The 27,180-nt window shown below is 38.8% G+C and overlaps 2 protein-coding genes across 3 annotated transcripts; one reads left to right on the forward strand and one right to left on the reverse strand.

The window, feature by feature from the left end:
* Nucleotides 1-484: 484 nt before the first annotated feature.
* Nucleotides 485-6,553, reverse strand: cdo1 (cysteine dioxygenase, type I). Its single transcript, XM_033620521.2, has 5 exons — nt 6,311-6,553; nt 5,065-5,142; nt 3,906-4,063; nt 3,173-3,342; nt 485-1,467 (listed from the first exon to the last, which is right to left on the reverse strand). Exons 1-5 carry the CDS (start codon nt 6,478-6,480, stop codon nt 1,438-1,440), a joined length of 606 nt encoding a protein of 201 aa, XP_033476412.1. The 5' UTR covers nt 6,481-6,553; the 3' UTR covers nt 485-1,437.
* A 4,046-nt stretch (nt 6,554-10,599) lies between these two features.
* ap3s1 (adaptor related protein complex 3 subunit sigma 1) lies at nt 10,600-25,523 on the forward strand. Of its 2 annotated transcripts, XM_033620068.2 has the most exons (7): nt 10,600-10,902; nt 16,838-16,929; nt 18,324-18,435; nt 18,529-18,600; nt 19,975-20,082; nt 21,499-21,540; nt 24,705-25,523. In XM_033620068.2, exons 1-6 carry the CDS (start codon nt 10,834-10,836, stop codon nt 21,532-21,534), a joined length of 489 nt encoding a protein of 162 aa, XP_033475959.1. In that variant the 5' UTR covers nt 10,600-10,833; the 3' UTR covers nt 21,535-21,540; nt 24,705-25,523. The 2 variants fall into 2 exon arrangements, with proteins under 2 accessions (XP_033475959.1, XP_033475958.1); XM_033620067.2 differs by lacking the exon at nt 21,499-21,540.
* Nucleotides 25,524-27,180: the final 1,657 nt, after the last annotated feature.

The following is a 27,180-nucleotide window of genomic DNA, read 5'->3' on the forward strand; positions in this document are numbered from 1 at the left end:
CAAGTGGCTGTTCAAAGAACTGCAGTTTTTAACACTTCCATGTTGGCTTTATTTTTCAGCCGTGGTGGTTGCTGCTTGCCTCAAAGGCTTAAAACACCCCTGTGCACCTGCAATTTGCATCATTTTGTCATTTTATTTTATATTTATTAATATTTGTTTCTTAAGTGGCCCTTGGAGTCTGGTTATTTTGCAAAAGCGACTTCATGGCAAACAGGTTGAGTATCCCTGCGTTAGCAGTTGCTTGCAAACACTGACTACATCAGTAGAGCTACAGAAGCTAACAAATGTAGGTGTTTACATCCAGCATCCTCCATCACAAGACACACATGTATCAGGTGTTATTTTGGTGTTTGACACTGAAGCTTTCGCACTGGTCTTCCAAACAAGCTCTATGCAATGTATGTGCTTGCTGCAAACAGTGTGAGACACTTAGAATTAATTACAAAAACACATAAAATGAAATGAAGATGACTCAAAACAAAGCTCTGTGAAAGGGTAATGGTGTTTATTGGTCTACAGTTATGGCCAGATTTCTCATTTACTGCATCACAGAAATCATCCATGCATGTGACAGTGCTATGAGAGGTGCTACACACTATATAAATACAGCTACAATTAAAATATGCCAAAATCCTGAGTTTTATCTAAAAATATTGTCTGCTAATAATACAAAAGATTCTCTTGGTCAAAACTCTAGTATGAATACATTTAAGAGTAACACAGAAGCTTTCTCTTTTTTTTTTTACACTCTTTTCCCTGCAAATAAATTACCATCGCACTTTTAAAAACAACACAACTCTAAAGCTTTACGTTTCCTTTTCAAAATGCAAATGGAACAAACTTTGTTTAATTAGATTATACAAACAATGTTACATCTTTACAATTTTTACGAGTGTTAAGACAATTTTGAGTGGTATACGCTGACAGCAAATACAGCTATAAAAGTGCTCCATTGATAACAAAACTGTTGATTGCAAAACTGTTTTCCTCTTCTTGAGATATAAAATTAAAACACTATAACAGCAATATATTTCCCCCCCCTTTTTTTAAAAAAACGCTAAAGCTCTAATCTTTGACTATGGGCCATAACTTTACAAAAGTGTGGTTGCACAGGTCATGGATAGACAGGAATGTTGTTATTGGAAATGGGTCTCCTCAGGCCCAGCAAACAAAAGGGAGATTCAATCCATGTCCAAGCCTATTCATGCATTCGTCCTGTGCTCATCAGTATTTGCCAAGCTCACACTGGGCAGCGATAAAGCTATTCTAATTACTGGGTTGTCCTTTTGAACCGGCCCGCTCCTGATTTTTAAATGGGTTGCTTAGTCATAGTAGTTCCACATTTCGCTTCCCCAGCAGTTTCCCTTGAATCATTTTCACAACATTGTCATTTTAAATGCAACTGTCTTCATCATGGGCAGCCTCCTTTGGTGACCCTTAGTTGTTCTCTTGTGAGACTGTGGTCTCCTGAGAAAAGAGTGAAAAACAGAACTAGTTAGAGCTTGGGGTCAGATCATAAGTCACTGAGTTAAACATGTATGTCCTGCCATAACCTAGACCAGGATCATTCAAAGCCAGGTTTCTAATTTAGATGTAACTTAAGTGCTCCAATGTAACTCAGCACCTAATTGGTCATTCATCCCAAAAAAAACAAGCTTAGACCACAACAACTGTTGAGAGTCATGGGCATGTAGTGAGTTAAGTTCATCGTGTGCTCACACTTATGTGCTTCCACTATCTTATCTCCTCTGTTTGGTGTCGCAATCTAACGCACTAACTTGTCAGTGTTATGGTCAAGGTATGCTTATACAACTTGTAGATTTCAGATAAGGCCACTGTTGTTGGCAGGGTGGCCGAAGCATGTAGAGGGTGCACTTACATTTACATCTTTGCGCTATTTTCATTCGTATGTAATTTATTTTATTAAGCGCAGGACTTTGGATTACACCTTTAAAGGAAACATCATGTATAAGAGGTCGATTCTTCTCTCCCTGAGCATAAAAAACTGCCCTCATATGTTCAACAAATAACATTTCTTGCCTGCTAGAGGAACATTTTGTTGAAACAGCAGTAACTGAGAACATGTAATGGATATGAAATGGAAACTTTCTATTAAATCCCAGAAGCTTCAAGGGGTGCTGCTTTAATTGCTTGAATGCTGTGCCTAATGAGAGGAGCAAGACACTATAAAAACTTCCCACTTCCTGCTCCTAAGGCAGCAGGGTGAAGAAGTCTGTGGGTGTTCAATTAACTGTTTGTAGTGATCCTGTGTGTGGTGGTAATATGTGGATACATTTAAAAAGTGACATTAACAGGTGTGTACTTGCAGTTATGCATTTAAATCTTTGTGTCTTCTATAGTATTTTTTATGAATAAAGTCAATTATCTTCAACAAAACCATCTGCGACGTGGTATTACTTTGGGCTGTTAGTGTTTTGCAAAATATGCTATGATGCTATTTGACTGTCCACAGTTAGAGTTTCATAAATTCTGTCTACAGAATTTGACTTTGCAAAGTTTGGGTATCCAAAGACAAAGAACACTCCTTGCTTTGTGTATTTTCTCATTAAATTTGTTTGTATTAAAGGTCCACTGTGTAGGGTTTGGGGGAACATATTATCAGGAATGGAATATAATGTAATAAGTATGTTTTATTTAGTGTATAATCACCTGAAAATGTTTTCTTAGAATGAGCCGTTTATATATCTACATAGGGAGCAGGTCCCCGTCTATGGAGGTTGCCATGTTGCATGTTTCTACAGTAGCCTAGAGCGTACAAACCAAACACTGGCTCTAGATAGGAGCATTCACAGTGGATAATTTGGCTCCCAGTTAAAACCTCTTGAGAAAATAGGTGAGCTCACATTAGCAGGCGCCAAGCTTGCGGCCCATCTGCGACGTGCCAAACAGCATCGGAGAAATACTTATTTGTAGCGTGAAACTGCTTTATTCTGCATTTGTCTTGGTTTATATCACCAGGTCCGTTTGTTTTGGAGAGTAAGAGACCTCTGCGCATAATTCGGCTCATGGTGAAAACCTGAATGATGACCGCCAAAGGACTTCTAACTAGAAGTATCAGCTGGTTGCAACCTGCAATCCTCACTGCTAGATGCCACTAAATCCCCTTAACTCTTACACACTATTCCTTTAAAGACAAAAAAATATCCCTTACATGTGGAGTCCTCTCTCCGTATCTGCTCCAGAAGGTCATCTTGACTGTGTTCCTGTGCCCCGTCCGCTGGTCAAAGGTCTGGCAGGTCTGGAATGGGGGACTGTACAGGTGCAAGCTGACTGCGCCCTCAGTGTGGCTGTTGTTCTCCACACGATGCAGGCCGATGGAATCTAACATATGCACAGACACATGCATGAATGAAAAACGGACATTTAGAGAGTGTTCGCCACTGGAATGCTGTTAAGTGGGGCTCACAGGCAGCTCCTGGCAGCGCTGTAACCAACAACTGACACCAAACATCACATGCAGGCTCTGTTGGCTTTGGTGAAACACTCAGTCAGCAGAGATCTGCGGACAGACCTGAATACTATTCATTGTAAAGTTTCGACTGGCTGTTAACTCCTGTGAGTCCATTTTGACATTGCATAACAGCAGAGGTTCGAATTTTTGTAATAAGTGACACACATATCCCACAATTGCACAGAATCCTGATGGAAGTGAGTCACGTCTGAGTTTCACAGATAACACATATGTGATGTTGCACAGAACACGTAGAGGATGTTCTATTGTAATGAACACAGCACAATAATGTGAGTGTTTCACCGTATGTTTCACACCTTACCCCCACAAAAACAAACACGTATTAATAGAATTAAGAGGTATTAATACTGAGAAGTGGTAAACGGCCAACTCCAATTAAAAGAAACAATCGGCGCACAGTCTGGTTTCTCACCGTTTATGTAAGCAACCTTGTTTTCCTGGAGAATTCTCTGTGACTTCTGGACCATATCTCCATGTGATTTATCATCCGGCCATTCAAACAGCGTCTCCTTCAGCTGACCCTGCAGCAGCTTCATGAAACAATGGGAGTCTGTGTGATCGTGGATGCTACTGCAAGTCGTAAGGAAACAGAAACAAACAGTGTCAGAATGAATAATGGTAATAAATTACTGGGATTCAGACAATAGGTGAGACAGTTTTCAGAAACTCCGGATCTCTTCTTCTTGTGTTATGAAAGTCAAATTGTTCCTCCAGTCTGGCTGATACTAGACTCATGCATAATATAATGTAATGCCTTCACAGTCTTATAATTAATAAGCCATGATAATTGCATGATATTTTAAAGCTGCTGTTGTGAAATACAGCTGTCCGACCACCAGAGCAACCACGTTTGAAACCATTAACTTTACAACATTCCCCTGTACTGCAGTAAAAATGGGTACACATGTCTCTATGAGGTTGTTCTAGTGCTGGAACACTGCCTAAAAATGGCTCCAACAGTCAGGTTTTACAAGAGCAACATGTTTTACTGCATAGCTACTGCAGCAGGGATATGTTAGTGCCAGCTAATCAACCATATAAAAACATTAATATTATCAAACCATAAAAAGCTTAAACGAATTTTTACATTTCTGTCCTTCAGGTGTTCAGGTGATATTTGCTGACGTAGTGAGACACGCAACAGATATCATCAAATATTGTCTATTTACACAACCTTTCTGACCGTCTGTAGGACATTGGACTCTCTTATCTCTATTAACTCGATACAACAATTGCCACAGAAAGCCAGTGAAATATGCAATCGATTTAATAGCTTTATGCAGCAGGTGTAATGAGTTTGAACTGCGATAATATCTGAAACACTGATTTGAAAATTAAAACTAGCAAAACACAATTTGATAATATTGTGTTTTGTATGAAAGATGCAGCAATCATGTCACAGGTCCAGATATTCTGGGGGTACGCAGGGTACGCATCCCCTTCAGTACTGAGAAGGTGTGCATTTGTCCCCTCCAATAAAAAATGAAAGTAGCAGAGGACTGTGACTTTACACCATAAGTGTTTAACACCCAAACTCTTTAGCAGAAGACCACCAAATGATCATGTCTCACCTGCCGTGGCCCTCTCCCCAGCACAGGATTATGAGATTGAACTTTCCGTTACCCTCATCGACCAGGTTCCTCGTGTATCTGCGGAAGAGGACAATTTGTTCAGCAAACAGGGGAGACACATGGGTGATTAAAGGTGCTGAAAGAGTCCTAGGGGGAGCTTTTATCACAAATATCACATAAATTTAATGCAACAAAACAGTACACAGGTGTTGTTTTACGCTGAACAATGAATTCTAATGTTGTAATATACATTTTAGGACAAATCTAGATCTTAATGTGAGCACCAAAATCAGCATTATTTGATTTTAATATCAAAATATGCCAACTTGATGATCATTTATATGGCTCATTCCAGTTTCCACACTGTAAACTTATTGTAGGTTTACATTTAATGCACCGTTTATAGTTAAAAACATAAGCTATCACCTGCACTATGATATCCAGCTGGGCCCCGGTGACACACAACAAAGGGGCCCCTCACTGACACTTATTAGATGTTTTTGTTCATGTTATTCCCGCACAGATAATCTGCTCATGTCACAGGCCAGCCTGCAAATATTTGAAACACTTTGCACATTTTTTCCTCCTCTGTGCGATGCCGTCAGTCTCCAAATATTTTCGAGGCAGCTGCAGCTCCCTGGTGGGCACACAGTCCCAGTCAGTCGGGTGTGTGTCCGTTCTCAGTGTTGATTGGATGACCCGCGCCTCCTCCCTCCATTGACCCCTCACTAATCAAAACACTGGAGCTATTGAAAGGGGTTGAATAGAGCACCCATAATTTGTGGTGGGGTGCCCTCCACTTCAGAGGTAAACACTTCGACTACACGGTTTTCTGCGAGGTTAAAAGCTCAATGTATAAGTGGGGATTATTAACAGATTTCATGGATATTAATTCCGCAAACAAGTCGAGGATTTGCTTCTGTTTTATTCAAATAGGATGTGACGAAAGCTGCTGGTCTGTACGAAAACAACAGCTGGTTTTCATTCAAATTTTTATACATGCATCCTGTAGTTTTTAAACTTATAAATACTAAATATTTAATTAATTAAAGACACCACTTAAAGGAACAGCTATCAAAAGTGAAAGACACAATATACACAAAGATATGATTGGAAAAACACAATTAAATAAATAACTGTGGCAGACAAGGCTACAGAGCAAAAGTGCAAAGTGCATCATCATAATAAACGAGTCATACATGATTAATTGAATGCTGTAAAATATAAAACTTTTTTTTTTTTTTACCTGTACTGGTCAAACTTTGCAAATTTCTTCCACTCCTGAGGATTGCTCTCATATGCTTCCATTATAGCTTGGACCTCCTCCACATTGATAGAGTCACTCGCGAAGATCTTGTGCAGGATTTTAATCAGGTCATCCAGAGTTTCTGGCTTCACTACCTCGGTGTGCTCCATCTCTCTGCGGGAGGTTATCTCTTCGGATGAGATTTCTTCAGTTGAGACAACAGGTTCCTCTCACCAACTTGGTGCAGTACTTTTATAGGCTTGCGCTGCAATTTGGGGGCGAGCTGGTGTCGGACTGTACCATTATGGAAAAGAGGTGAACGCCCACAGCCCAGAGGCTCATTTAAATACATTTTGCTGAGAACTTATAATTCAATATTGCAAAAAATATAGATGGCTGCACTCACTTTGAAGGTATTATACAGGTTATATTTTTATTTTGCCTGTTTTTTATCACAAATGTGCATTCATCTCACATATTAAGGACTTGGACTAATCCTCTGTGTCCAATTCCACCACGTTGTCACAAACACAACGTCCCCCTTTCCCTTTCTCTCTCTTTCTCACTCAGGCATTTCTCCAACAATAGCTGTCCTGCCTCCACTTGTGCAATCTCTCCCCGGAACCTTAATCATCAACACACACTGTCCATGGTGTGTGTGTGCACAGCAGAGGCTCACAACAAGTGATGGGAAAGGAAAACGTGAGAAAATAGAACTGAATGGAATCAAGAAATGTTTTTGATAAACATAGGATCATGTGTTTGCTGGCACATAACCTGTCTGGCTAAACATGGTTTATTTTCAGCCCTTTAATCTCTCTTGTTTTGCCTGAATTAAGTCAAGAGACTTCAACATGACTCATAGATGCACTAAAAAGGCTTCCAAAATATTTTTGAGATTCCTAAAAGGATGGAAATACAACTTATTCTATATCTTATCTAAAGGAAATAACAGGAGAAAGTGATTCATTAACACTGAAGACACAATGGTTTACTTAGCTCAAGAAAGGCATTATCTTGTGTCCTTGTCACCTCACTCAGGACTCTTGTCAAACCAAACAAGATAATCTGACTGTGGATAATAAAGACACAGAGGTTTGGTGGGTGTGAGTGAAACATTGCTTGAAAACAACTTGACTAATTTAGCCTGTTCCTTGATGGGAAACTGTTCAATTAAATGAGGAAGTCAAATCTTAGAAAATGAAAAGTAGACGGGATAGCCCACAATGAACAATCAGACACAGACACCAAAAACACAGACAAGAGCATGTCTCCTTGTGTCTGTTTGTCTGTCATCTGGATGTCCTTGGTGTCCAGCTCCCTCAACCAGCAGTGAACCATAAATCATTCTTGTGAGAACAACACAGTTCCTTCACAATTTAAGGAGCTCCGCCCTTCATGCTCTTTAAAGAGAAGGAGAAGACTCACTATGAAGAAAAACAACATGCAAGTGGAAACATACACTATCTCAGGTTATCACGAGTCACGTAAGCTGCAGATGAAATGTACAAAGTGTGTGTTTTTGCATGCTGCTGAGCAGCGTTGGCTCAGAAATACAGCATATCAATTGCAACTGTAATGCTTTGTTGCAAAAAAAAGTACAATGTCCAGCTTAATGACACTTTTACAGGAATATTGGAGACAACAAAGGGACACTGCTTGAGTAGTAACTTCACACTTTTCACATTTTTCAGACATAAAGAAGTTAAACATGTCTACATATTACTAGTGACTGCAGGTTAGGCTCCAAACCAAAGCTGAGCTGGGATAATAATAGAGCAGGAAAACTCAACGTGTGTCAGTCTGTCGAGGGAAATTCCTCTCTGGCTGACAGAATTATTCAGGCCTTCATGTTAAAATGTAGAAACTGTTCTTTGCATCAGAGGTGGTGGCAAGTTTCCCTCTGAGTTGCCACATCATCAATACCAGATGTACTGCTGCTCCATCTTGTGGCTGAAGCTTAAACCCACTGTACACCAGTGATATGGGGTATTAAACTGGTGCTCTGTTGTGACAGTAATAGAAATAAATAATGATTGTAAATCTTTCTGTAGATGCGTAGTCCACAGGGAGAAAACACAAATGTTAAAAGACAGAACAATGAGTCAACTACCTCGAAATAAGGGAGGTAAAGTGACGGGATTTAGGAAGGGAGGTAACTTTTACGTAATTCTCTCCTCTTTTCTTTAGAAACGCTGTAAATCACTGAACAGATCAGTATTGAGGCCTATGTTTGACTAATCTAGCGGATATGAAATGTACATACAGTCACACAGTTTAATTTATTCAGTGTCATACTTGTGTTTGGCCATGTCACCGAGCTAGTTTGCCGTCTCTGGTAAGTGGCTGTCCCAGAACATGAAAAACTTAAAAGACAGAGATTCAAATATATAACTCTTCAAAAGGATCAAAACATATAAGAGGGGTAGTTATACTGATTTCTGATGAACATAAATCCACTGTTACAGAAGGCAGATTCAAACTGATAAAGGGAGAAGTTGATGGACATTTGTTTACCTTCTACAATGTATATGTTCTTCCTGGTGCAGAGTCAGATTTTTACATACAAATACTAGATATGATTGTTATAAAACTCACAAACTATGAAAACAACAGGCAGATAACATGATATATAAGATAAGGGATCCCCAAACTAAAGCTACCCACCACCAAATAAAAGAAGTTAAGGACTGTTTTAGGGAATACTATGAAAAACTATATTCACAACTTGAGGTCGACAATGATCAGAAGGTGGAGACACTATGTAAATCATTAAACTTGCCAACACTTACAGCACTAATCTCAAGAATTACAAAAAAGAAATTTACTTGGATATAGTCAGGTTTAAAGCTACTAAACTAAAGCTACTATGTTCTTGGCTGCATGTCTGTAGAAAAGGTGCTATATGAATAAAGTTGAGTTGTTCTAAAATCACTGTGAATCATGACCTCAAGTGGCTTTTCTTAAAAGGCTGCTACTACGACTAAACAAAATAAACACATGTCAACATAAAATGCGATCTTTCAGAGAAAGCAAGTTGTCATTCTTCCGCCAAACACTATAGTTGTCCAAGACAGCAACAGTGGCACATTCATACCAAAGACGGGCAAATGGTGCTACTTTGCTCAGATCTAGGCCTGGGGTGGGACAGGCAATACCTCATGACTGTAGGTGAGAGTTGAAACGTAGGTGGACCAGTAAAGTAAACTCAGCTCCCTCTTTACCACAACGATCTGGTGCAGCGCCCACATCATCACAGACACTGCACCAAACTGCACCACCCACTCCCCTATCATAAATAAAGAACAGTCCCTAACTATGAATAACAAAATTAACAAGTACTTAAGGACATCAATGGGCACATAAAATTAAACAAAATAAGTTTGCATTTAAGGGGTCAATAAACAGGTCTAATCCAAACCATTTAAATGAATCCAGTAGCATAAATCATATTTGTAATCACAGGAAATAAATAAATAAATAAATAAATAGATAATAATAATGATAATAATGCACTTTTAGCAAAAATGTGCTTTAGCTTAGGTAAGTTTTTATCTAGCCAAAGTTTATATACTGTTGTCTATTTAGCTTTATATATATATATGAATATATGATAATAATAATAATAATTATTATTATTATTATAAGGATGATAATGATAGTATTGCACTCTAGCAAAAAATGCGCTTTAGCTCTAATTTTTTGGTAATTTTTTATCTGGCCAAATTTTATATACTGTTGTCTATTTAGCTTTTTATTTTAAGTTTGCATTTTAGGGGTCAATAACACAAGTCTAACCCAAACCATTAAAATGAGATAAATCATTCAAATGAATCCTGTAGCAGAATCATATTCATAATCATGGCAAAAAAATAAAAATAAAAAAAATACATACATTATTAATAATAAATTAAATAATAATAATAATAATAATAATTATTATTATTATTATTATTATTATTATTATTATAATTGTTACAAGGATAATAATTATAATATTGCACTCTAGCAAGCTCTAATTTTTGGTAATTTTTTATCTAGCCAAATTGTATTTACTGTTGCCTGTTTAGCTTTTTATTTATTATTTATGATTTTTTTTTATTTATAATATATATGAATGTAAATGAAACATTAAATCCTGGTGAAAACAAAAGAACCTTGTGTTATGACGCCACCGCCTGGACGCTCCGAGTATCACCTTCAGAAACAAACACACCTAATCACTGTATTTCCTTGTGACGTGTGCAGCGCAGGACGGTAGAGGTTTGAGCCATCGCGGCCGCTGTAGCAGGAGGAGGAGGAGGAGAGCATGACTGGTCCTTTGACGTGGAATATTTCCCTAAAGAGACGATGGAGGAGTAGCAGCGGCGTGTTGCTCGAAGCTATCCCGTATTAACCTTAAATCGAGAGGGGATTTAGCCGTGAGTCCCACTCGGGTCTGGGTTCACGGGAGTGGACAGACAACAGTCTTTGACAGACTGACCCCTTCGTGCTCCCCCGCCTCCCTCCGCTCAGCTACAATCATGATTAAAGCCATTTTAATATTCAACAACCATGGGAAACCGAGGCTGTCTAAATTCTACGAGCATTATGTGAGTAGCAGTTACATATTTTACTCTTCGTAAAGGTCGCGAGAGGCGGAAGTGATTGTTGAATTAAAGCTGTGGCTGTTTAGACACTTTGTTTGATGTTGTTTTTAATGCAAACAGATGTAGCTGGGAAATGCAGCCGTGTAACACTGTTGCAAACTGTTTGAATGAGAAGGTGTGTGCACTTTACAACCGGCCCCGTGATGTGCTGCTGTTTGACACTGACCCTGGTGTATAAGATGTCAGCCTGAGCCACGCTGTCCTTTTTAACGTATGAATTATTAAACGTGTGCAAGCCGACGCCAGGCTATCACATTGCCTTTGTGCCTGTACGGACAGCACTGTCCCCACTGCTCATGTTAGTCCATCCAGCTGCTGGTGATGGTGAGTTCACTCTGTTTGTGTCACATGACTTTAATAACGCCCTTGTGAGGGTCTCGTGCTCACTCCAGCAGCCTTTCACTGGCTCACTTACTGCCATTGACTGAGGGTGTCGTTACCGACTGTACCTGCTCTGCCAGGAGACTCAACCAATGAGCTCCATGCAGGTAGCAACTAACAGGTTATGTAATATCCTTTGCCAGGCGAGCTGTGTTGGCTTGTTCTCATAATTGGATTTATATTTCAAGGTTGGCTGCATGCCCCATCTGTAATATTGCTGCTACAATAGCAAGGTGACTTAGAACAAGCAGCATGATTAATACACAACTATTTTATTATTAGGTAATAATTGGAGGCATTTTTCAACTGAAATGCTGAACATTTATGTGTGGATTGAGGATTTACTCAAGTCATGGAGCCCACCACAAAACTTCAGTTGATAGCTTTACTTAAATCACTAAACTCAACAGGCCTATATTTTGGACAGGAGTCGAAATGGGACAGGCCTTTAATTCCTTTCACACAAACTGTTGCTCAGTAATTTGGGAAATACAAATTGTTTATTTAAACCAGTATGAATATTACTTGTGAAAAAAAAAAAAGATTTTTCAGATAATATCATACTGTAAAACTCCCAATTAAACGCCTGGTCCCTTTTACTAGCCTGGTGTGGCTACACATTTTGACAAATTGACGCCTGTCTCAATTAGACGCCTGGTCTGGTCGCCAAGCAGTTAATTTTTTTTAATAGAAGATCTTCGGATGTATAAAAGCGGTTTGTTGGCTATCTCAAATTATGTGTCCATTCCTCAATTACCCTGTAAGTTATTTATGTTATTTAAGTCTGTAAGGATCCTCAGATCAAAAGAATCAAAAGGGTTTTCTATAAAAATGAATCCAAGTTGCGAGTATTGTTTGAACAGGATAAAGTGGTGTTGTGTCAGTATGTTGGGTGCTGCAAACCTCGAGTGCTGTAACCCTCTATCTCTGATGCGCTGTCTGTTGGAGCTAAATGCAATAAATGATTCATGGCTGATATATTATCCGAAGCTTAATTTTTAAACAAGTAATATTCATACTGGTTTGAATAAACAGTTTGATTTTATTTCCCGATCTTTGCTGAGCAACAGTTTAGTGTGAAAGGAATTAAAGGCCTGTCCCAAATATAGGCCTGTTAGTTTCAGTGATTAAAGCAAATAATGATCTAGCACTGAAAGACAGCACATCAGAGAGTTATGACACCCCTTTTACAGCACCCGACATACACACACAACACCACTTGATCCTGTTCAAACCATACTCACAACTTGGATTAATTTTTATGAAAAACCCTTTTGATTCTTTTGATCCGAGGACCCTTACAGACTAAAGGAATATAAATACATTACAGGGTAATCTCTTGTTTACCATGCTGGTAAATCTGAGTGCATTATTCTTTGGTAGTTGTGGTTTTAGTAAAATGAACTGAACAACTGAATTATAGAGAATCTAACTGAGCTCACAATGTGTAGTGGCTTTTATATATCCAAAGAACTTTTATAAAAATGAACTACATGGCAGCCAGACCAGGTGTCAAATTAAGACAGGTGTTTATTTGTCAAAATGTGTTGCCACATTTAATTGGGACCAGGCTTTTCACTGAAGTTTAACAGTACCTCAGTACAATTTTAAGGTACTTTTTCTGCTACTTCATACTTGTACTCCGCTAATATCCTGAGGCAAATTTACTCATTTACTGTATTACTGCATTTATTTGATGAATTAAGTTGCTAGTAACTTTTCAGATTCAGATTAATAGCCTAATATCAAATTTAACCAACAAATAAATTATGTTAAAGTAGCCTCACCTTTACCAGCTGCAATATTCAAGGGGAGCACCACCTAAATTAAAAATTCCAGTATGTTATTTCCATTGCCTATGAAAGGACAATAAATATTTGTGAACATGATTTACTCTCCCTAAAAGCCAGAAACCAGAGAAGAAAGTCTCAAACTTGTGGGCGCTGCTCCATAGATGGAAAAGGGGTATCTGTGTCATCATTAACATCGTTCCCAATCCGTTGTCTATAGAGCAGCTGCAGACTTTATACTTGATGACATCACAAATTTGAGTTTTAGCACTCTAGTTTTTGGATATGGGAGAGAGTCGTTCATGTTTACTAATGTTATTTATAATTATAGTCCAATAATGTAGTGCACATTTTTCTGAAATGGGCCATTCTGCACACTGAGTGCTTTTAGTTTTGGGTACTTTATTTTGATGCTGATTTGTTTTTGTACTTAAGTCAAATATTGAATAGAGGAGTTTTACTTGTAAGATTATTTGCACTGTTGCTGCTTTTGCTGAGGTGCAACAAATGAGCACTTTTTCACCACTGGGTGTGTTAAGAAACTGAATATTTGGATTTTGATAGGCTTGCACCAAACAAGTATTTTCATTATCAATTAATTTTGTGATTGAGTAAAACAAGACATTTAAAGATGTGAGCTTAGGCTCTGGGAAACAGTGATGGGACTTGTAAACATTATAAAAGTGCAGGCCTACTCGCTTCACTTAAAATCATGAGGCAGAACAGTGTTGCTTCATTAAACATGTTCCAGTATCTGTTAATTGAGCTGCATGTGGATGTCTTTGTATTTCAGTAGGATAAATTGAAATTGATCGGATTATACCATGTTAGACAGAAGACACCATCTGTTATATTAAAAGCTGAGGAGGTGTCAGCTTACTGGCTCGCAGTATATAATGTTTCACACATAGCTGCTACCTGTGAGAATCATTTATAGCAGTCAGTTTGTTTAAGCTAAATTATGGACTTACAGTGCTGTGTTGGCTGCAGTGCTTCATTGTATAAAGAAATGTAATATGTACAGAGAGTGACGATGTTAGAGCTGCAAATCTTTGTTTAACGCTTCACTTTAATCCCCCTATTCAGAACCCATAAGCAGTATATAAACATTGAATAAATGGTTTATAATGCACTGTAATGTAGTTTTAAGTGATGACAAGAGTTTACAGTGAGGATACAGACAGCAAACAGGACAGGAGAGAGAGATGGATGTGACATGTAACAAAAGCCCCTGGGCCCAGTTGTTTGAAAGTAATCTGATTGGATTTCAGATATGGGATTGATTTGTTTAATAGTGACTGTGATAAATTATAACCCTGATTTAAAAAAAAAGGTGGGATGGTGTGTAAAACGTTCATAAAAACAGAATGCAATAACTTACAAATCCTTTTCGACACACAGTGGGGGAAATAAGTATATAACACGTTGATTTTTTTTTTTCATCAAACATATTCCCAATGCAGCTTTTCACATTAAATTTAGACCAGACATTTGAATTCACTAAATAAAACTACACTGATAAGGATTTTGTAACATTTTAATCCATAAAAATGATTTTTAATTAAGTGGAATGACACAGGAAAAAAGTACTGAACACGCTAACTGAAATATATTTAATACTTGGAGAAGCCTTTGTTTGCAGTGCCAGCTTCAAGATGCTTTCTGTGTCAGATTTTTGGGGGCCTGCTTGTGAATCTTGAGGAAGAAATTTTACTTTTAGAACCTCAACATTTAGTTTCCTTCATTCACAAACACTTACTGAGTATTGGTGAAAGAAAAGGTGATGTAACAGAGTGGTAAACATGCACCTGTCACAACTTTTTAAAATGTGTTGCAGGCATCAAATTTAGAATGAGTGTATATTTACAAAAAACAATAACATATACCAGTTTGAACATCAAATATCTTGTCTTTGTACTGTGGTCAAATGAATATATGTCCAAAAGGACTTGTAAATCATTGTATTCTGTTTTTATTTTACTTTGGGGCTGTATATGAAGTTGACATAAGGCTTTCTATTAAGCCTTTTAGTACAGTTAAGTTAAAAAAAAAAGATTTTGTTTCCACAAATGATGCCCAAATAGTCTTCAGTGTCAAACATAAATTACTGAATTTTACCTTTCATTCATCAGTTTAAATGAATTATAATGACACAGTCAAAAGTAGTTTGATAAACATGCTGTTTACTGTCTTTAAAAATAAAAACACTTGTGTGACCCCACGCCCCATATTTACCTGTTGTTCTTTACATAGCTAGTAGCCTACATTGAGATATGTAGTTTAATTTAACGCACTGGTTATCCAGATTTGGTAATCTTGAAAAGTCTGTATTTAGATCAGGGTGATCCACTTCAGTGTTGCTTTGAAAAAATGACACAAAAGTAAGATCTGATCCGGAATCGCAAAATATAGGATATCCAATCTGGATTACTCTGATCCAGATTTAATTTTTTGAATCACACAAGATTATATTGTATGAGTCTTAACCATGAGGCCACCTGTACGCCCTTAACTTAAAATATAAAATCTCTCACAGTTAAAGAAGGACACAGGAACCAATTTAAACACCAGCAACATGTTAATGACAAGTTTAAAAAGATGCTATTTCTCAGTCTGTGTCATTAAACTGTGAGGACAGTATCGCTGCTCGTCTCATTCTACGAGTCACATGACTGATACAGCCTTACAGCCAGCTGCATTCTGGGCCGCCTCTTCTCTCCTTATGCTCACTGACCTGTTATGCACCCTGAGAGGACATTCACACCCTTTGGTGAGGCCTGCTCAGTGTCAGAGCTGCACGCAACAAGATTTTAACCACCGTTGACTATGGATTTAGATCAGATCATTTGTTTTTGAATGCTTGCATGTGCACTTTCATCAACATTTCCATCAACTAAAATAAGTTAAATCACTAAAACTACCCAATGCAGAAGTCTCGTCATTGTCGTCGTCGTCCTCCGCTTATCCGGGTCCGGGTCGCGGGGCCAGCAGCCTCAGCAAAGAAGCCCAGGCAGTCCTCTCCCCTGCCACTTCTGTCAGCTCTTCCACGGGAACCCCGAGGCGTTCCCATGCCAGCCGGGTGATGTAGTCCCTCCAGCGTGTTCTGGGGCGGCCCCGAGGTCTCATCCCGGTTGGACATGCCCGAAACACCTCCCAAGGGAGGCGTCCGGAAGGCATCCTTACCAGATGCCCGAACCACCTCAACTGGCTCCTCTCAATGCAGAAGTCTGATTTTTATAAACCAGATGAAACTTGAACCTGGTTTGGTGCTGTGGGACTGTACCCCCCTATTAAATCGGACGATCTCTAAATATGAGTCCACTCTTGAAGCCTTTTAGTGCTTGCAAACATGCCCAAGGATATTTGAGGTTTTAAACAGAATCTCATCCATTAGCAAACAATAAGATGAGCCTGCCTCGGTTCAGCTTATGCAATGACATCATCGCCTGTGTAGCCCGTGGGCACTAGTGTATGTTTAGATATGACAAAGAGAAGACTTAGTATATAAATCATGCCTTTTCACCCAGAACTAATACATGTATTCAAGAAAAAGAGAGGCGAGGGGAACCATTAATTTACCTGCCAGCCCTGTCTTCTGCCTACAAGTAATAAAACGGCTCACTGGAGGCAATTAAGTGCACCAACAACACATTATTTACCATCTTTTTCTTTTTCTGTAACAATCTGTTTCCTCATTTGTCCTGCAGAGTGAAGACACAGAGCAACAGATCATCAGGGAAACCTTCCACTTGGTCTCGAAAAGAGATGAAAACGTCTGTAATTTCCTAGAAGGTGGAATGTAAGTGCGGCCTGCTCGTGCATGAGCAAGTGTCTAAATTGGAATGGAAGTGAATAATCAAGTAGATCATCTACTCTGATGCAGCGTCACATGAAACATTTCACGCAATAAAGGAAAGCTCAAAGGGCTTTATGAATGACCGTCAGTAGTAAAAGTGTTTGTTCCAAGTTCTGTCATTCAGGAATGAGGAACTAACAAGGTGTTGTTTTACACTGGCGAAACTTCTCCGCTTGCACATACTATTGCACTCATTCCCTCTCAACCGTCTCTGTCACCTTAAACTGTGTGACACCAAAGCCACATGGTTATAAAGATAGTATATTATAGTGCACAATAAATGTTAGACAACTGCTTAGTAGTATCACATCTAATGTTGCTCGGTTTATTTGGCCTGTACTTTAAGAATTTCTGTGAGTTCCTATGAGTTGCATTGCTGTGCGGCAGTGGAGCAGTGGTGTGTGCGTGCGTGCACTCTGCAGGGCTCTGCTCGCCCTGGGCAAATAAACTATGTGTAATGCCTCATGCAGTCGTCCAATTGGGCAAGTGAAAAATAATTGTGATGTCTAATGTAACATCATCTGAAAATAAACTGCACAAGCAGAGCTTCTCTAGCTGAGCTGAGTACACTAGTCTGTCTCACCATGACGTATACTTACTAATGTTTAACATCCCTGGACCGCTGCATATGAGATACGAACGAGGGCTCCGGTGTGATTATATCCCTTTCGGAAGCTTTGTAATCCAGCCCTGGAATGCAGTGTCTTTTTTTGGAGACATTGGAAAATAAATCCATAATAATAAATCCGAAACTGAATGTCCTCTGCAATTATTTAAACGATATTTCAGGTTGAAAGCAGTTAATCTGTCGACCAGTCGGAGGCTGTGATTCTGACTTTATGGGCGATGTTTGGCAAACACTGGAGCATAACAAATTTTTAAGTTTCTTTACTCTTCCTGATGTTTGAGACTTTTGCCATGGTGTTGTTTCAGTATCAGCACTGATATATTTAGGCAGGTATCGAACCAGATTAATATTTTTGGTATCCTTAATGACATCAACCAAAAATCACTTTGTTCATATTGCCCTTTGAGTGATTGCACAGGATTGGAAGGGTTACATCATTTCCTGTGACTCAAGCCAGTAACAGACACTATCTCGAACACTAAGTTTCATATCTTCTCATGTTGGTTTATCGTATTTCCTGTCTTTGCCTATGTTGACTCATGACTGAAAACTTCCTGTTGTTTCTCTCTCGATGTTGTCTTTGTTGTCTCTGTGTCATAACAGGAGATCCTCTGTAAATGTGCTGTAGTCAGTGATGAGGTGATGGTGTAATGTATTCACTCAGTCAGGACGGTGTTGGTGTGATGTTTCCTTGTCCCCTGTGTTTCAGGTTGATTGGAGGATCAGACTACAAGCTGATCTACAGACACTACGCTACACTGTACTTTGTGTTCTGTGTGGACTCCTCAGAGAGTGAACTAGGAATTTTAGACTTAATCCAGGTAAAAGCCTGGAACACCTGTAGTGTATCTGTCACCGTGTTTGGCAGTGTGCTTTCAGTCTTTTTTTTAACAATATATTCTCTCCATTTTTAGGTATTTGTGGAAACGCTGGACAAATGCTTTGAGAATGTCTGTGAGCTTGACTTAATTTTCCATGTAGACAAGGTAGGAAGTGTTTTGAATCTGTTCATGATGTTACATATTTATAAAACTGCTTGATCTTAGAGAATAGAAATTATCTGCAATCCTCTGCCTGGGTTATTATTGCCTCATATTCTAGTGTCACACTTCTCTTATGACTTGTGTGTCTTGTGCTGTGATATGTGAACTGTTGTGACATTATGAGATTTTCAGTGACTTCCCAGATTTTGTAGTTGAGCAATTTGTGCAGTCATCATTGGTTTGTCGAATGACTTTATATTTTTTTCGGTGTTATGAGCAACTTCTTAAAAAAAAAAAGTAAAATACACACTGCTATTTAGAGCCGACAGTATTAATCCTTCAATTGATTAATCATTTAATCAGTTAATCAGCAACTATTTTCTTAATTAATTCATTGTTTTTAGGAATTTTTCAAGCACAATTGCCAAACATTCTCATCTGAGCTTTTATTTGTCCTCTGTATCTTTGGGTTTTGAGTAAGGGTGTAATGATGCATCGATCTGGATTGATATATTGATTCAATTATCAGTGATCCAATATTATTGATCCAACATAGAAACATCAATACAAATTGCGAACTTGAAGATTTACCTTTACTTTGATGTTACCATGGCTCGTCTGCACAAGCACACATCCTACCTCAACATCCAAATAGCGCTGGTGGCCCAGTGTCAGGCAGAGAACGGCAAGAAAAAGACAATAAGGATATTTGCGGTTATCATCTTGTACCGATCGCAGGCACCTTTCATATACAGTACACATATGTACTAAAGTCTAACATTAACAAGCATAGGCTCACATAGGACTCAAACTCCAGTCTCCTGTGTAAAAGCCTTGAGTTTAATCTATTCATCTGTCATACCTTGTTCTCTCCATGAACAGTGTCGCTCTTTACACTATGTCACCTAACGTTCTAGTAGTACATTTGTTAGTTTTCCTTATAAATTTATCAGTGTAATGTCAGAATATCCAAGACTGGCTTGTACCAGGGTTCAAATAGACACTCTGATATATTAATAAACACTCAAAATGTCCTTATATCTGCTTATAACATTATGATGTCATTTATTAATTTTCTGTAACCACTTATGCTCTTGCGGGTCGTGGGAGGGCTGAAGCCTATCCCAGCTGACATTGGGCTAAAGGCGGGGTACACCCTGGACAAGCCACCAGACTATCACAGGGCTGACACATAGAGACAGACAACCATTCACGCTCACATTCACACCTACGGACAATTTAGAGTCACCAATTAACCTGCATGTCTTTGGACTGTGGGAGGAAGCTGAAGAAGAAAACACATGCAAATCACTATGACTGAAAACTTCTATTTTTGTTTAATGATGTTAAGATATGTTCACTTGCTATTTTCCTCAGGTCCACAACATTCTGGCGGAGATGGTGATGGGCGGGATGGTCCTGGAGACCAACATGAACGAAATTATCACACAGGTGGATGCCCAGAACAAGATGGAGAAGTCTGAGGTAAGCCTGACTCTGCTGCGTCCACTGTATGTATGACTTGATTCTACCTCCAGTACTCTCTGAGGTAAACAGTATGCAGGCATGCATGCATGCTGCACCCTGCATGCTACTCTCCAGTGACCTTGCAGATGCTCCCTACCTACTCTTGAGTGTTTGTGCTCTTTTTTTCGGCCTCTCCTCTTGCTGCTGCACTGCTCTCAACACAGGTCAAGACTCAACATATCCTCTCCTGTATCCCCCCTCAGTATGAAATACAGCATTATCACTTTTGTCATTATTACGGAGACGTAACACTACCATCGTCCAGTGCATCTCCAGAATCTGTGACCATTAAATCTCTCAGTCACCATGTTATAGTTATATCATGTAGATCTGACATAATACTCATGAAAACAGGCTGGTTGTTTTACATTCTTATTATGATACAAGAGAATGTGAATTTCATTTAATTTCAGAGGAAATGCTTCTCCAGTATGTTTTGCTACATTTATAAGCCAGTGTCCTTGCTCAGATATTTGCTCTATGCAAGGACATTGCTTTGCTTCCCATACAGCTTCTGCTAGCAGATAAAACATTCACTTACTTATCAGAAAGCTTCAGTCAGACAGACAGCCAGAGACAATTTCATGAAATCATTTCTGTTTTGCATAATATGGATTTTAGCCTCTGAAAGTCCTAAAAACTAAACTGCACTAATGATTTGGCTTTGTCTTTAAACTGCTTACACTGCGATGATGTCCAAACATTGACGCAATGTTTTTGGGGAGTCCTTTCTGCAATGAGAAACGCTGACATTAAGTTGTACAAATTGTGTTTTGCTGCTCACACGTCAAAGTGAGGGGTTACATTGTCAGGTTTTTATACTGGCTGACGTCAATTGTGTGCTCTAACATTTGAATTTAAGTGTTAACAAAGTACACTTTCTCTAATAATCTGACCTGCATTGTGTGCTTTTAACGACAGATTCTTCTTTTCGATTGATGTTCTGTAAGCAGAGTCTTTTACTGTTCTACAATCATCAGAGCTGCTCTGTCTTTCCCTCTTGGACCTACCCTAGACTGCAGTGTGTTCTTCACACTGATGCTAATTCAAAATGACATTGTCCATTTATAGGGCAGTGTCTGGGGAACAAGGAGTGAGCTGTTCTCCTTCCAGACTGGCTAAAGGCTGATTAAGTGGCATTAGATTTATTTTTCCATCAAACTCTCTCAATTAACATAATTATTTTTTGCTTTAAAGATAATCGTGGACAAAAGTTTGGTTCATTTTTGTCTTCATAAGATGTGGTCTATGATAGGTCCTATCACTTTTTTCTGTGGAGATAAACTGTAATTACTTTAATCTGCTTTAACATTCCTCATTCCTCTTTTTCCTGACCCTGTCTAGTTCTTTCCATTCTGCTCTCTCTCCTTACAGACGTTTATCTTTCAGTCTACCAGGCAGGACAGGTAGACACAGGTACTGCGAAATTTACAACCAAGTACTGTAACCTTAACTGAAGTTTACTTCCCCCCCCTCGAGTCTCACCATACGGCCCTTCATGTAATAGCAAACTGATGTCACTAACATACAGTAGGGATCTTTCATGGCAGACCCAAAAATGTCACCAGTAGTGAATGCTGACAGCATAATGTAATCTTTACCTATGGATGAATAAATACTATCTTGGTTTGTGATGCTGAACTGCTGATGGGACTGTGTCAGAGAGGTGGTTGTTCATCTCCATGATAATTTCTGAAGCTGTAGTTTGTGGCAGTGCGTTATACATAATGTCAGGTGTACCTATTATACCGTCCACCCACTGTAGTTTAAAGAAATATAAATCTAACAGGCCTAAGAGGCTACACAACTCTTTTTAAACGTTGTTTTTGAAGTTTCTTGAACTGTATTTTAAAGGACAGCTTTATTTCAGCACTAAATTAAAAAAACCTAAAACAAAAAAACGGTCCTAGTGCTTTTTTTAATGACGTGCTACATGTGGGTACATTACTATGTTTTTTTATGACAACAATATCTTGACACTTATGCAAGCTAGGAAGCTAATGTAATGCTACATTAACAGAGGATTGATTACATAGTTAACAAAAAGCTTACAATGCATATGGTGATAAAAGCACAATGCTCACCAGTGATATCAGTGTCTGGACGATCTGCTCCCACAAATGGGCTTTTCTGTCTTTGTTGTGACAGTTTCTGTCTGACATATCATACAGTTACAGCAGCAGCAGTGACTTCACCAGCTGAAAAGGTTTAAGAATTTTTTTTAAGATTATTCTTAGGCTTTTTCAGGCCTTTAATGATAAAGAGAGGGAGCGACACGCAGCAAAGGGCTGCAGGTCGGAAGCGAACCCGTAGCCACTGCAGCAAGGACTGAGCCTTTGTAAATGGGGTGCCTGCTCTAACCACTAATCCACTGATGCCCCAAAAATTTTAAACTAAAAACGCTCGAAGTGGTCATACAAAAAAGCCGGACGCTCTGAAGAAAGAGCAGCATTTTTGTCTTCAGGCAGCTGCATGTGGCTGCATACGCTCTCTCCTCATTTTTGAACGATTCAAAAAAAAATTTGGAGCTCAGAAGAAAACGCTTTGTGGACACAGGCCCTCAGATGCCCCACTTTACAGCAGAAATAAACATGTTTACAGCCTGGTACAAAAAATGATTTTGCTCTCTACAGTTAACTTCAACCTCCATGACAACTGTCATGGGGGGGGGGGTGAATATTTATTATTACTTGCCTGTTTATATTTTATTGAGGCCCAAAGTTACACGTATTTCAGGGCGGGAGTGCTTGAGTCTGCGAGGCATCGCAATCTGTGAGTTGCTCCTCTACACCCTCTTGTCCAACTATGGTCACTTCTGGCTTCAAAAAAAAAAAAAGAAAGACGGCAACGCCGAAATGCTGAACTTGAGGCCTCAAAACCACCATCCACAAACCAGTGGGTGATGTCATGGTAACTGTCCATTATCTATATAGTCTGTGGCTGAAAAGCAAGTAAGTTTATCACCCCAAATTATGACCCATGCCTTTAAGGTCACACCCTCTAAATTATATGTAGTTTACAATAAACCAACAATAACAACCCTGAACTGTAGATTTTTTATCCTGTTTTTCTTTTGGCCCTCACAGACAAGAGATGGGGTGCTGCTCGAGCCCTTTGTTCAGCCTCTCTGACTTACATGAACCACAGAATCAAGCCATTGTTGTGTGTTACACAGCTGGTGTTACTATTCCTGTACATATTAGTCACCCAGCATTTGATTAACAACCCACCATTATGGACATGCACAGTGGGTCTCTAGGCTACCCACTGTGAGGTAAAAAATATCTCGAGTCTGACTCCCGAATGCTGCGCCCGTGTGCTGGATCAGCATTCCTCTCGACTAATGCCACGGTCATCTTTCCTTGTAACACAAGTCTCCTTGGTTCTTGGCAGAGGGAGGAATGCCCCACAAGACAAACGGTCCATTGAAATAACCTTGTGAAAATAAGCGAAGTGGATAAACCCACATTCCAGACATTCTTCACGTGTGCCATATCACTAAATGATTTACGAGGCTATTCTGTGTTTCTAACAGCGTCAGTGACATCATACACTTCTCTGTGGTTTAAGCCTGCTTGGTCATTTTTGGGTCTGTCTGCTAAAGATTCAGTCGGGGGATCTCTAACCACACTGATTCTCAAATGTCTGCTCACACTTGAGACGAAAACATCAAGTCATTCACTCTCCACGGATGTGTTTTATTGCTCCAAAAAGCTAAACTACCTTAAACACGCTAAATTGCTCTTACACAGTTTCACATTGAGATTCATTGTGTTAGAGTGAAGTGCCTCCTCTGTCCCTGAGAATAGATTTCTCTTTGTAGTTAAGTACTACTAGACTTACAACCTCCTCATGCCATCAGTAGTTGAACACTGTAGATGTGCAAATGGCACATTAGTCTCTATTCACAAAGATGCACTTAGGTAGCTACAGTCATGTGTAGTCTTGTAGAAGTAGTTCAACCCCCTAGAAGTCCAGTATCACCTGTATTATTACGGCTAACATATTGTTGACACACACATTCTATACATACCTATCTATCCACACATCATTTCCGTCTTCATATCCAAATCCATTTTTCTGCTTTACCCAATTCTCTCCTTGCATTTTTACCCCTATCGGTCCTCAAGAGTCCGGTGGGTTCACTTTCCAAGCGATGCTGCCTTTTGTCCATTTGATGAATGTCCAGTACTGCAGTACATAACAATTAGTGAATGGTCTAGTACATCATGTCCTCCTCACAGTTGATTCATAATTGGCTCTGGTTGTGATGTAAATCATTATAGAACCAAATAATGCATGTGCGTATGAAGCTATGAAGGCATCTGAATGTACATTTGCACATGTCGTTTGTCTCAGTAGCTGTCAGTGCTTTTGCATTTTGTCAGCAGTTGACTGTTTGTGTCTAGCACTCTGTTTAGCACAGTGTGTGTTTGTGTGTGTGTGTGTGTCCTGTGTTCACTGTTCAGTGTGTTGTTGTGTACAAAGTGTTTTTTGATTCACTGATTTGTATCTTATCAACCCTCCATGTGTGTGTTTTGTGTGTGTGTGTGTGTGTGTGTTTGTGTGTGTGTGTGTAGGCCGGTATTGCAGGAGCGCCTGCTCGTGCCGTATCAGCTGTAAAGAACATGAACCTCCCGGAAATGCCCAGAAACATCAACATTGGTGACATCAGCATAAAAGTGCCAAATTTACCCTCCTTCAAATAGTGGCAACGAGATCCTGAGCCTGCAGGTGTCAGCCAATGTTTACCGTGATGCAATCTGTTTACCAAAACCTCAAATTACTAACTTTTATCAAAACTATACATCTTGAAGGTACTGTGTGATCTGACACTCCTTGTTCTGGTGTTATCTCTTTGTTTTTCCTGTTAAAAAAAAAGAATGTTTCCCTGTTTTTTTCTGTTCTGGAAGGGGAATTGAAGTATTTATTTATTTGTGGTACATTCCTTCTGCCTCGCTGGAGGTTGGCCCTTGACGTTCAGCTGCTACAATGCAGATCTGTGTCAATTTGCAACTGAAATCAACTGACTCAACTGTTTACTTAAAAGAGAAAGCTAAAGTTTTGAGTCTTATTGCTTTGGTTATTCCAGAAAATCAATCAGTGGAGGAGAGAGCATGAAACTATTTTGAATACCAAATTGAAACAGGTCTGCCACAGTATTGAAAGTCACACATTACAGCTCGTTTGTAGAATCAGTGCAAAGAATAGTAATTATATAACAGAAATGCTGTGACAGACATATGGATATATATGCTGAAATGATTTTTTTTCTTTTCTTATTTGTATGCAAAATATTTTTAAATGATTTATCATGTCTTAATGAATAAGTATCTTCATTTTAATCTGTGCATGACGTTTTTCTCTTTTTTTCAACATAATAAACTTTCGAAACTCAACCTTTTGTTTGTCGTTTTTTTATTATAACTGTTATATAATGTTTTCAATATGTATTTGATATGCCTTTTTTCCTGAAGATGGTGAAGGCTTGACACCACTATATAACTCTGTTAGGCTAGAACGTGGTGGCCTTCATTGGCTGGGTTGGTTAGGTTTAGACAAGAGAAGTGAGATTGGTTGAATGTCAAGATAAGCCAGTCAAAGTCAGAGTAAGGTGTGTCATGCCTTACCGTCCTTGGAAAAAAAATTTACAGTGCATTTAACAAAATGTCCTGAGGTGCAGCACGTCACATCATCACTGGTGATGTTATACTTAGAAAATCTGGTTAACACGACTGCATGTAGATGGTTATCACTTAAGATGAGGACCATGTAGTGACACTAAACACTAGTAAACTTTACCATTGTATAAAGTGACCTTATTTTAATAGTTTCTAAGATGTAACTGATGAATGTATTTAAGTTTAATAAGTCATTCACTAATGCTTTATAGATCAGTTATAAGCAGTTGACATGAACACATTTTGGGATGTGAAAACTCCTTGCAAGTTGTCTCACTATCTGCACATATTTCTAGAAAAGGTATGTAGATAATCCGTTTAACACCCAGTGTTGAGGAAGTTACCTTGACAGCATAGCTTTGCAAGCTATCACTGAGAGAAGATGAGCAACAGCAAAGCCACCTTAGGGAGAAATGTAGTTTTAATCAAAGCTACCTAGAAAAAGTACTGTAGTTCAAACTTGTTTTGCAAAAGATGATCAAATTTACAATGTACTTTTTTTTGTACTATAATAACAAAATGTACAAAAAGTCACATGCAAGCAACAGAATAAATAGATTAATTAAAAAAATCTATTCACTACAAAAATTGGCCACTTTTTTGCTGATCATACATAAGCCAAAAAATAAAATACTTGACTATTTGTGGAAAAATAAAGGAAATGTCGGGTGGGTTTGTGTACAATGTACAGTGTCTTTTGTGTCTGGTGACCTGGCACAACCATCCCTGGTGGACAATAAAGATCTATTCTAGTATAGTCTGGTCTAGTCTAGTCTAGTCATCAGTAAGACATCTGCCATCCAGAAAGAGTCCAGGAGGGAGGAATGCACTAGGCAGGGTTACTCGGTTAGTCAGGTAACTTCTAAAATAACGTGCAGCAACTTAATAAATATTAATGTTAATAAAAAGTATAAACCGATTCTTAGAACTAATTCTGGTCCAAGGGGGTTCAATGACAGTAAATAAGCACTGATATAACATAAATAAAAAATGAATTCCTTTACATTTATACCCTCACATTGTTTGTGTTTTCAGTTATATACAGAAAAAGAGTTATAAAAAAAAGTAACTATAAAAGTATAAATGTATTTGAACTACCAGCAAGCCAATGCAAAATGCAGTTGAACTAGTAGCTGAATTACATGTAGACCGAGTTCACACTGTTAACACTTTATAAACACTTTATTAATGACTGCAGGTGGCTTATTGATCACTTATTAGAAAGTGAGAAACTCATGAGCCTTTAGTATTACATTACTAACACATATAACTCAATTACCACCATGAAAGAAAGCAGGAACACTTGACAAATGGGGTTTTAATAACCTGGCAGATTATCCAGCTGAATACCTTTCAAATCATGCAAAACAGTAAT

This window comes from Epinephelus lanceolatus, chromosome 9 (genome assembly GCF_041903045.1).
Source record: "Epinephelus lanceolatus isolate andai-2023 chromosome 9, ASM4190304v1, whole genome shotgun sequence".
Taxonomy (NCBI): Eukaryota; Metazoa; Chordata; class Actinopteri; order Perciformes; family Serranidae; genus Epinephelus; species Epinephelus lanceolatus.